The following is a 12,713-nucleotide window of genomic DNA, read 5'->3' as shown; positions in this document are numbered from 1 at the left end:
CTCCAAACCACTGGGATTATAGGTGCGCACTATTGTGCCCAGCTATTTATTTATTTATTGTGGTACTGGGAGATTGAATGCAGGAATACCATACCACTATTGAACTACATCCCCAGCCCTTTTTATTTATTTGAGACAAGATCTTGCTAAATTGTGGATACTAGCCTTGAACTTGTGATCCTCCTGCCTCAGCCTCCTGAGTTGCTGGGATTACAGGTATGTACCACCACACCACGCTTCTTGCTTTCTTAGGATGTACATAGACATTTGGATCAAAGTCTAGATTACAGTCTTTTCCCTTTCTTTTCCCCCACCCACACTTACAGGATGAGGGATCTCATTAGTAGACAACTGCAGAGAAATAAATTGAGATGTTTGCATGCTCTCAATAAAGTTAAAGATTAAGAGATTTTCCCCATTTCACAGAACATGGCTGCTATAATGTGTTGGCACAAGTTTTTTGTTTTGTTTTGTTTGTTTGTTTTTTGAGGTACTCCCTAGTACCTCAAACCCACAGCCTCCCTCATGCTAGGTCAAGTACTCCACCACTGGGTCACTACCCTCATCCCCTAAATTAAAAAAAAAAAAAAAAAAAAATGTTGCCAAATGATTTGTAGCTAAGATATATTTGGCACGAATTCTTACAACTGCATAAAAAGCATTCCAAAGTAAATTTATAATTTCACAAATTTTGTATAAAGCAGTTTGGGGTTAGGGTGAGATAGCTGCTACATTCTTGAAGGGACTATAACGTAGGATATTCCCCCATGAAGTATCTATGTTTTCTGTAAAATTAGATGAAGCATCATGCCTTCTGGAACAGAAAGAACTTTAATGACTGCGATTCTGGAGATGATCAAAATTTTAATTGTCCTTTTGAAGAGCTGAATTTTTTTTTCTCTAATAAAGAGCACTTTTAGTAATTTCTGCTTATCTTGCCTATTTGCTCTTATTGTGATTGTGTAAAGTTATGACCTGCCTCAACCTACCTGTGTGTACTTGTTTTTTCCCTTATTATTTTAGTGTAAAATTGTCTGTAATGTTGTTTGAAATAAAGAATGTTAATGTTTACATTGTTAAAAGTTGTCAGATCTTTACCTCTGCCACAGTTTTTAATGTGCTGTATATTTCCAGACCTACTTATTAATAGTATAATGTTAAACAGAAAAATGAATGCACTTATGAATTTCTTCTTCATTTTTGAGATGTCTTCTCTGTCTTTAAGAAGCTGAATTACTTTTATCTCTTGTTTCTCAGTAGGGCAAGGGAGTTTTTTGTTTGTTTTTAACTGTAGATAAACATTAGGTCTTACTATAAGAAAATGAAGTGTGTATTTTTATATTATAACTTATATATTAACTTAGCACTTTTATTTTTCACCCTGCCATTTGTTACTTAATCCTAACAATGTCCCTATAAATTACATTAAAGCAGGTGGTAAATATCTATTTACAAATCAAAATGAATTTAAATAAAAGGTCAAAGGCTTTTCATTGACCTTGCCTGAAATTGAGACCCAAGTCTTCAGATACAAGTCTAGTGCTCATTTTTTGAAAACCATAAAGACTTTTGCAGATGATTCCTACTCACCAGGAGTTCCCTTCCTCCTCAGGTGCCATCAGGTTGTTACCAGGGTTATCAGTGACTCTGACCATTGTAGAACTCTCTAGATCCAAGTGTTTTGACTTGTTATAGAACCTCAGTATTGTTGTGACTAACCAATGCCATAACCTGTCTGCCTTATCCTAAATAATGAATTTTCTTTTTCAGAATCATTTTTTTATGTCAAGATCTTTAAACCTTGTAAAGATCTTTTAACCATCAGATAATTAAGACAGCAGGAATTTATTCCAAAATGAGTTTGACATTAAACTCTTGAGGAGCAGGTGGTACTGTGAATTAAATCTAGGGGCTACAGCCTCAGTCCCCTCCCCTTTTTAAGACAGTGACTCACTAAATGCCCAGGCAGGCTATCCTCAATCTTGGAATCCTCCTGCCTTAGCCTCCTCAGTAGTGGGATTATAGGCACATGCCACCAAGCTGGGTGACATTAAACCTTTTCAAACGAGGAACTGGTGTCCTAAATCTTACTTGGTTAATCCTAAAATAATTCCTAGCATTCTACAATTCTTCACATCAAGGATCTCTATTACCTGGCTATCTTTTCTATCTTCCTAGTCTCCCTCTTCTTTCACAGTCATATACTAACAGTCATACTGTGCTTCACTTCTCTTGGGCAGTCTATTACTAAGATCATCCATTTTCTTTGTCTTTTAGCCTCAGTTTGAGTACAGTGGGCCCCAAGACCACATATGCCGTAGGATAGCCTATTACCTTCATTCTTTTGAGTAAATTTAATATAAATTTATATTAGAAATTCTTATGTATCATCTTCCTATCAAAAAGATTTAAAGTCTCAATCTAATGCTTTCTTTTATAACCATTTTATAAATGACTGTGTTTAATGAGATCTTAAGAGAACCTCAAAACTACTTCACCAAGGGTGATGTTTATGACTAGCCTTTTTTTTTAATGAAAGTGATAGAATGGAGTATATGATCTCATTAATTCATTCTGGCTCTAAAAATCTGTTACAAACAAAATCCAAAAATTAGCACTACTAATATAAATAAATCTCTTATCAGTGATTACGAACATTATTAAAAGTTCTTTCTTCTATTTTAATCCCATTTGTCTTCAGTTAAGACCCAGTGTTTCATCCTCCTAGAAAGATGCTACTGCTTGAACTACATTGTTTTGAGATCAAACCAGAACATTAACAATTCTTCTTTTACATGTCTCGAGAGTTTTATTTCTTTTATCCCTTTCTTTAAAAACACGCAGCCACTATATTTTTAGTAGTGAATTTCAAAATCCTTTTTAACCTTATAGGTCCAAGGGTAGCCAAGGATGGCTGCAGCTTCATATGATCAGTTGTTAAAGCAAGTTGAGGCACTGAAGATGGAGAACTCAAATCTTCGACAAGAGCTAGAAGATAATTCCAATCATCTTACAAAACTGGAAACTGAGGCATCTAATATGAAGGTATCAAGACTGTGACTTTTAATTTTAGTTTATCCCTTTTTATTCAATATTCTCTCTTGTAGACTTGATGATAGGTAAGATACTTACCCCAAAAATGTATTTTAAGGTAAGCAATAATATGTAAACTCCTGTAAAATCTGACACTTACACTTTTAAATAAGATATACTGAATTCTTGGAATGAATCATATAATGTAGCTAAAAGAGACTAGTTAATTCTTAGTTATTTTTAAACTTAAAAATAAGAGACCAACTTCATCATCATTACAGTGAAGCAAGGTTTTCTGTGTAGTTCATAAAAACTAGCCTCACGATTTTAGAATTTATCTCAAATATGAAAAAAACTCTTCTTTCTCTACTTCCTCAGATCTTGTCAGCTCTTAAGTGCTGCAGTGATAGATGATCAGGATGCCCTAGTGGAAAGAGCCATTAACTGAAAGTTAGTACCTGTTCCTATTCCTGACTTTGCCACAAACTGAGCTATATAACCTCTGGTTACCCTTAAGGACTTAAATTGTCTTATTTGGAAAGTATAGGCATCATACAAGCATAGGTGATTTCCATGGCACCTTCAAACATTGAAAAACTGAAAACCTCCAGAAAATGTTATATAAAGTATGCAGACTGTAATGAGGAAAACATTTTAATTTTAAAATAATCAAGGTTAAAACATTTTAATTTCTAGTTACTCAGGTAGAATCTCTTCTTACTGAATTTAATAACTTTATAGAATTGGAGATTATTAATCTTTTTTTTAAATTAAATTCTTCTTTCTTTAATTTTTTTTTTAATTCTTCCTTCTTTGTGTTGTTTCTGCTGCTTGGCTATTTTAACATCTGAATTCCTGATTATTCTTCCTGTCTGCTCACTGCTTTTATTCCTTACTCATTTCTAAGCCTATCCAGTACTTTTTCTACATACTTCAAAGTCTCCTTTGTTCTGTAGGCTTTTGTGTATCACTGAAGTAACTATTCTTGCTCCTCTTTTACCTTTTGTATTCAATATCATAACAGTTCAATCTGTTGCTTTTGCATACTGTTCTTCCTGTCTACCTATCTTTCTATTGATTTTCTTCTATTCTAATTGCCTATTTATATGGTAAAACTTCCCAACAATGACAGATCTCTAAAATATCTACTTTGCTTCTGTCCTTTTGGAAATGGATAGACTATAAACAAACATTTTTTTTTCCTTACCACAAATTATGTATCAGTCACTTTAAAAACACCCTTACCTAATAGGATAAAAGAGCTATTTGGTATCTTAATCCTGATCAACACAGTGCAGAGTTTTAAAGATACAGAATTTCATCTACCTCAGTGTGGTATATTTTGCAGAGAACTCCAAGCCGACCTAGATGGATGGTAAATAATCTGTTTTTTAAAGTTTTTAACTACTTCAGCAAACAGAATTTATTTTTGGTCTTAGATTAAATATCCAAAACTGCCAAAAAGAAAGTGGGGAATGGGGAATGAAGGGAAACATTTTAACCTACCCTTAGATCTATCTCCATGCTAAAATGGAAAGTCTCAGAGAGTGGCAATACAAGTCACACTCTTAAATTTCTATGGTGAAATATCATGTTGACCAGTTATCCCTGTGGTATCAAGCACTTGAAACAATGTCTGAATGCAGCCATGAGTTGATTCAAGCCTCTGCAGACATTCTTGCAAATCTATCCATATGTTTCATTAGGATTAGACATCTGGTATCAACAATTACCACTTTTACAGTGAAATTATTTATGCAGTAAATATGACCTATTTATTTGTCTTAGAGGTATTGATACGCACAGGGCTTTGCCTGTGCTAGGCAAGTACTTTACCACTGAGCCACATCCCAATTTGTAAAAAGGTACTTTTGTAGTTGGGTTAAATTTAGTGAAACACAATGGTTATTCCCCTCCTCCACAAAAAAAAATGCTTATTATACTTTGTAATACATTATATAACATTGAATCATGTTTTCTGATCATTATTAGCCTATTTACTACAAACCAAGGCAGAGTATGTCTCTTCCAAGCAAGTGACCTGAGTCTAAAATTTATGCAGTAGTACCATCTGGTGGCAAAAGAGGTTATTGCCTTGCTGCTGATTACAAAACATTTATACAAACTATAAATGTTTTCATTGAGTGTGTGTGTGTCATCCAGGGGAATATTTGGGGAAATGAGAGCACTGACTATATATTTGAAGATATTAACAAGTGGTTGTTTTTTAGGCATAATGTTGGCATCATGACTGCTAGGAAAGGTCCCCATTTAAATATACATTGAAATATTTACAAATATTTCAAGTAGGATGTCTAAGATTCATTTTCAAAATAAATCTGGTGTGGAGAGGTAGAAATGGAAAAGGTTTGGTGTGGGAATAGATGAAACAAGATTGACCATGAATCAGTGATTATTGGAATGAGTTGTGAAGTTACATAGGGGTTTGTTATAATATTTTATATACTTATGAATGTGCTTAAAATTCTCTGTAATAGAAATATAATAAATCAACACAAATTGCATAGGATTTCAATGACCTGGAATCAGATACATGCAAATTTTTAATTACATTTTTTTAAAGAAAAATTATTTGCTATATTCTTCTTTTGGGGGGGTGAGGGTTACCAGGGATTGAGCTCAGGGGCACTCAACCACTGAGCCACATCCCCAGCCCTATTTTGTATTTTATTTAGAGTACAGAGTGTCACTGAGTGGCTAAGCACCTCACTGTTCCTCAGACTGGCTTTGAACTCGTGATCCTCCTGCCTCAGCCTCCTGAGCCTCTGGGATTACAGGCATTCACTACCACACCTGGTCTATATTCTTCTTTTGAATTGAGATCTTGTTATGATGCCCAGACTGGGCTCAAGTGATCCTCCTGCCTCAGCTTCCAAAAAAGCTGGGGCTACAGACATGAATCTCTGCATCCTGTATACTTCAGGACTAGAACTCAATTTGATTTAAAAATTTTTAAGCATAACAACAGGGTAATTATGGTCATGTAGAGATGTGAAGCATTTAAACTGAGAGATGGCACAATATTAGAATTGTCTAATTGTAAGCAAATTATTAATGAAGTATTTGCATCTTTGTTGTGTTTTCACAAAACAATATATTTGTAAATTGCTATATAAAGTGTAAAACAGTATACATATGAAGTGTCTTTTCAGAGATCAAAAAATATGAAGTGTACTTACAGAACAAAACCTATAGCTATGATATACTTGGAAACAGAAATGGATCAAGTAGCATCTTCCCTGAAATGATATAGTTGCTCATTGATAAATGGTATTACTAATCAGACCACAGCATATTTTGTTTGAAATGATTAATTCTGCAACATTTCTAAAAGCTTAAAATATTTTTAAAATGAGTATATAATCTTATTAACTAATTTTTAAACTATTTTTCAGAATTTATAAATTCAAATAACTATATCCTTCTTCAAAATTACATGTATTTTTATTTTTTTTCAAAGAACGTTTATTTTATTCGTTTCTAATTTCTTCATGATGGGTTGATTACTTTGATACCCAAAAATGTTATATCAACTTAGTTACCCCGGTAGTGTATGATGTTACTCTATTTTAATTTTTGTGGGTCTCTTCACATACACAGCATTTTAAAAGCTACCATTTCTCAAATCTTTTTCAAACATTGTGTTTGGAATTGCTATATAGTTGCCACATTTCTTCTTTTTTTAATCTATATATTTACTTTTTATTGAATTTGTTAATGTTACATAGTGTTTGCACTGCCCAACCATACCCTATGTTTTCTTCTAAAAATTCTTGGAAATTGAGAACCTCTTCAAGATTGTATGCAGTATGCAACCTCAGACAATCTTACTAGAAAACTCTGGATGAAATATAAAAACCATGCTTGAGCCCCGATCAAGATGATCTGAGATTATTGGTGATTGTCTTCTACAGAGATGTTGATTCTGGGTACAGAGGGATGTTTATCATTGGCACAAGCAGAAAGACTCGGCTAGGGGTAAAATATAAAAACTGTTGGAGATCTTGGTAAACATGATGGCAAGATATGCAGTGTTGGCACTCAGAGGAGCTACAAACACATGGTTGATTCTTACTGTAGGACGTTGGCTGAGTCTACTTGTAATGAAGGAGGCTGGGGATAGACTAGGAAGGAGGAATGCTAGGAGGCAAAGTCTTGCTGAAAGGAAAGACATTACTTTACACAACGGGTCTCCGCAAGACATTTGACAGATTTTGAACTTTGTGGTATAGGAAATTAAAGACCAAACATCTAAAATAATAGAAGCAAACCCAGAGATGAACCATATGTTCACGTTAATAGTCAAGGATTTTTAACATAAGTATTGTGTCTTTGTCAGGGGAGGAGAAAGAAAGAAAAATGGACAAAATGGCTAAAAATGGAAAACTTTGTTGTGGGTTGGTTTTTTGTTTGTTTTGTACCAGGGATTGAACTTGGGGCACTTTTCCACTGAGCACATCCCAAGACTTTTTTTTTTTTTTTTTTTTTTAATAGATTTAGAGACAAGATCTCACTGAGTTGGTTAGGGCCTCGCTGAATTGCTGAAGCTGGCTTTGAACTCAAAACCCTCCTGCCTCAGCCTCCAGAGCTGCTGGGATTTCAGGCATGCACCAGCCCAACCAGCCAATGAAACTTTGACAGAGAATTGGAATCTAATAAAGATCAAATAGATTTCTAGAACTGAAAAATATGTTTGATATTAACTTATTGAATTGGCTTGACAGCATGATGAACACAGAATTAGTGAACTAATGAGAAGACAGCATTAGTGAACTTAAAGATCAATAGAAAACACCCAACTGTGCACGAAGCAAAAAAAAAAAAAATGATGGGGTTAGTGTTGTAGCTCAGTTGTTGAGTGCTTGCCTAGCACCACATATAAATAAATAAAGTTCCATTAACAACTAAAACAAATTTAAAATTTTTTAAATGGTATTATGAGGCACATAAGCAAGTAGACAAATTATAGTTAGAGACTTCAAATGTAATTGAAGTCTCGGGAGAAAGAATGGAACAAAAGCAATATTTGAAGAGATAGTTGCTGAGAATTAATTGATGTAGGGTTATTAAGACAATGTGGTAAATATAGGAGATTAAAAGACTAACAGGAATAGAGTTCATAAAAATATCTATACATATGGTAGTCTGATTTATGACCAAGCATCCTTTATAAATCAGTGAGGAAAGCGTCCTTTTTGTTATGTGGTGCAGGAGTAATTGAATTATCTGTATGGGGAAAAAGGAAAAAAAAAAACACAGAACCTGATCTCATCCTGTACTAAAATCAGTCAAGACAGATTATAGACCTATATGTTACAGTCAAAACAGTGGCTTTTAGAAGAGAATATAGGGAATAGCTTCATGTCTAGGAAGGAGGCAAAGATTTCTCAAACAGGATTATCAAAGCCTTGACAATAAAAGGGAAAAGATGATATAACTTAAACATCATTAAAAAACTAAGAACTTTTGTTCATCTGTAAATTCTTGTTATGCTTCTAATAGAAAACATAGAATAATAACTTGGAAGAGACAAGATTTCTTAGGACATGTAGCAGACTAAACATAAAAGAAAAAAATTTAAAATTTGACTTCATCAAAATTAAAAATCTGTTTTCCAAAAGATTTCATTAAGAAATTGAAGAGGCAGGGCTGGGATGTAGCTCAGTATTAGACCACTTGCCTAGTGAGTATAAGTCCCTGGGTTCTATTCCCAGCACTACCAAAAGGAAGGAAGAGAAGGAAAGGAAGAAAATGAAAAGGTAAACCATAAGAGAAAATATTTGCTACACATTTACCAAATATTTACTAACATACATGACAGAAGGGCTTGGTTCAGAATATATTAAGAATTCTTATAAACAGTATCAAAAAAAAAAAAAGATACACGGTTTTTAAAATATGGTCCAAAATTTGAAAAGACCATTCAGAAAGGATGATAAGTAGCCATTAAGCACATGAAAAGTGGTTCAACATCATCTGTCATCAGGGAAATAAAAAGATTGTTTCACTCCTACTCAGATGACTTAAGACCAGTCACCCCAAATGTGGAGCATTGGAATGCTGAGACATTGCCATCAATGGTGTAAAAAACCACTTCAGCATATTCTTTTATAGTTAAGCCTTGTGACTCAACATTTGAACTACTAGAAATGTCCACTAAAAGATAAGTGCAATAACATTTATAATAGCCTCCAAACTGATAACCATATATATGTCACATCAAGAGGAAAAATAATAAACTGGAGGATATTCATAGTAGACTACTATGCAGCATTTAAAAAATTATGAGCCAGCACTGTGGCACATGCTTGTAATCCCAGCAGCTGAGGAGACTGAGGCAGGAGGCCAAGTTCAAAGCCAGCCTCAAGAACTTAGGCCCTAAACAACTCAATGAGACCCTGTCTCTAAATAAAATATGAAAAGGGGCTAGGGATGTGGCTCAGTGGTAAAGTGCCCCTGGGCTCAATCCCTGTCATCAAAAAAAAAAAAAAAAGAACTGATACATGCAACTGTATGGATGTATCTCACAGGTAACTATGTTAAGCAAAAAACAGAAGGCACAAAAGACCATATACTGTATGGTTCCATTTGAAATAATATTCTGAAGTCATAGTAGTTATTTCTGGAAATGAAGACTAATTTGTAAGGCATTGATGGAATCCTCTGGAGCGTTGAAAATGTTCTGTGTTTTCACATAGGTGGTGATTACAGATGTGAAAATTCATTAGGTACTTAAAATGAATGTATTTTTACCTACATATGATATACCTCAATAAAAGTGGAAAAAGATCTTGAGGTTTCTTTTCTTTATCAGGTCATACTGATGGTATCACCTTAAAGGCAAAGTAACTGAATGTCTATAAGTTTATGAGTCCAGCTTTTGTTGGTAAGGTTCATACGAAACTCAAAGCACTTAACAAAAATAATTTAAGGTACACATCATTGGGGTAAATTAGTAACTTTCCAAGGTGGCTACCATGAAACTCTTTTTTTATTATTTTTTAATTTTAAATTTCAGTGATCTTATTTGCTTTTATTCATAATACCTTACCTTAGTAGATTTCTAATAATACAGAAAATTTTTAAAAATAACTATTTACAAGTTGTGCATATTCACTATTTTTAAAACTTAGGAAATTGTTTAAGCAGAAGTATCAACGTCACCCATTTTTGTGTGCTTTTTTTTTTCTTTTGTGGTACTTGGGATCAAACCCAGGGCCTTACACATGCTAGGCAAGCACTGTACCACTGAGCTACACAAGCACCATTTCCCCTTGCCTCCTTCCTTTTTTCCCCCTCTTAATTCATAATCCCATCTCCAGAAACAGAGGTGACCTTTTTCTTTATTTTTGTACATTCTCTACAAACATATTTGATGGTATCTTTATTTTACATCATACTTTTTTTCTTACATGATAGATTATCATAATCTTGTCATTAAAGAGTTTGTGTTTTTCATAGTTGCATAGTTTTCCATCATGTAGCTAATGCTGTGGTTTATTTGATCCTTATTATTATTATATTTTTGAATTTTTTAGATCTTCATACTTTTTCTAATATATAATGTTTAAGAATTGGGGAAAAAACAAGCAAAAAAAAATTCACTTGCAGTCCCAACCTTCATAGAATAACATTGGCAGTGTCTTGATGTTCTTTACTTAGCATCACCATTAGTTGAGAACTTGTTCAAAATGCAGATTCTCAACCTCCATCCCAAATTATTGAATCAGCAAACTATGTTTTAATAAGATCTTTAGGTGATTCTGATCCATGTTGAGGATTGAGAACCACCTCTAGGCTTTGGAAAAGAATCTTGTAAAGAGAGATCTGATCAGAGCTGTGCTTTAAGAGTTTATTCTAAGAGTGGATTTACCTAAGAAAGAAAATAATGGCATCAAGGGGCTGGGGATGTGGCTCAAGTGGTAGCGCGCTCGCCTGGCATGCGTGCGGCCCGGGTTCGATCCTCAGCACCACATACAAACAAAGATGTTGTGTCCACTTGAAAAAAAAATAAAAAATAAATATTAAAATTCCCTAAAAAATAATAATAATAATTATAAAAAAAAAATAAATAATGGCATCAAAAGTCAGGAGGCAGAGCATTAGTCATTTGAATATCTACTAAGTGTAAATCAGTATTTTAGCAGATTGTACTTAAATGTGGCATATAAAAGCTTAAATATTAAATTGTTAAATAACAGATAATAACATTAATTTGGGTGGTGTTTTTTGTGGTCATGTTGATACAGGTTTAAGAGACATGGATTCTAAACAACTTTTTTTTATCAGCTTCAACAGGTCTTATTTGGTCTATCTAAAAAATGATATTGTTTATTGTCTAAAAGTTAAGAGATAATGCCTTTTAATTGTCCGTACAGTATCTTCCACAGGGACTCCTCATAATCACCATTATCACAAATTATCACTTATCGTTATTGAGATATAATATATTAATGATAATGAATAATAGGTAATATACACAGAGTGATCCAAGATGACATTTTTCCCCTTGGCATACCTGAATGCCATGAAACACTTTATGTCTTTAAGAAGTTTTTAGAATTTCATCATGTTAGGGCTGGAAATGTGGAAGAGTGCTGGGTTCAATCCCCAAAACCATAAGCAAAAACAATTTATCATGTTAATATTGTGTGTTCTTTTTTTCACAGGAAGTACTTAAACAACTACAAGGAAGTATTGAAGATGAAGCTATGGCTTCTTCTGGACAGATTGATTTTTTAGAGCGTCTTAAAGGTAGATTTTTTAAAAGATGTTTTAAAGTAATTTTTTTAAACCCAAGTTGATAACATTTGGTATGTAAATCCAAGTACACTTTCTTTTGACTTGGGTAGTGATATCAGTTTTCTTTTGAAAGTCTGATAAACTTACCCATTAAATGTAATATTTAAAGTACAAAGTATTTGCTTGTCTTTCTTTAAACGTTTAACTGACTTTTAAAATAAACTATTTAAAATCTCTTCTTTGATACTTTCCAGCTCTTTTTAAAGCTCATTGCTATTATGCCAGTCACAAAATAGGATTTTAGTATTCTGTGTGCCACAGACTAAGTGGTAAATATATCTGAAGAAGTATTGTCTTTCTCTGTTCCATCCAGGATAGTGCTTTGTTTTCCTAATATGTAAGCTAATTCAATGCCATTTTTAGCAAAATTTGTTTTAAAAATGCTTTTCTCATTTTGTCGCTGGAAAATTCCAGCGACAAAATAGGGAAAGGACTTAGTATTAATTGAAACTAGTCAGAGAAATTACTTTTAGATTTTGAAATATTATCTAAAGAGAATCTAAGGAGGGGCCCGGGTTGTAGCTCAGGGGTAAAGCACTTGCCTGGCACCGGTGAGGCCCTAGGTTTGAGCTTCAGCACCACATTAAAGAAATAAATAAAATAAAAATTTTTAAGGACATTTTGTCTGAAAATTCCAGTGACAAAATAGGGAAAATGCTTAGTAATAACTGAAACTAGTTAGAGAAATTACTTTTGGGTTTTGAAATATTATCTGAAGAGAATCTAAGGAAGGACATTTTGTCTGATTTCCTTTTTTTTTTTTTTATTGGTTGTTCAAAACATTACAAAGCTCTTGACATATCATATTTCATACATTTGATTCAAGTGGGTTATGAACTCCCATTTTTACTCTGTAT

At 33.5% G+C, this 12,713-nt stretch overlaps 1 protein-coding gene and 1 long non-coding RNA gene across 6 annotated transcripts in view; one reads left to right on the top strand and one right to left on the bottom strand.

Annotated features, from left to right (window-relative positions):
• The window catches only part of LOC139705778 (uncharacterized), an 87,114-nt gene that overhangs the window by 11,485 nt on the left and 62,916 nt on the right, over window positions 1–12,713 (bottom strand). The window lies entirely within an intron of this gene.
• The window catches only part of Apc (APC regulator of WNT signaling pathway), a 121,179-nt gene that overhangs the window by 52,028 nt on the left and 56,438 nt on the right, over window positions 1–12,713 (top strand). For all 5 annotated transcript variants that reach the window (XM_071612341.1, XM_071612340.1, XM_027927630.3 and 2 more), the window contains exons 2-3: window positions 2,893–3,045; window positions 11,724–11,808. In XM_071612341.1, the coding sequence (XP_071468442.1) occupies window positions 2,911–3,045; window positions 11,724–11,808 (220 nt within the window). In that variant the 5' untranslated portion in view covers window positions 2,893–2,910. The remainder of the gene's footprint in view (window positions 1–2,892; window positions 3,046–11,723; window positions 11,809–12,713) is intronic.

Source organism: Marmota flaviventris, chromosome 5 (assembly GCF_047511675.1).
Source record: "Marmota flaviventris isolate mMarFla1 chromosome 5, mMarFla1.hap1, whole genome shotgun sequence".
Classification (NCBI taxonomy): domain Eukaryota; kingdom Metazoa; phylum Chordata; class Mammalia; order Rodentia; family Sciuridae; genus Marmota; species Marmota flaviventris.
The sequence above is the reverse complement of the archived record's forward strand: the minus strand, read 5'-3'. Positions and strand labels throughout refer to the sequence as shown.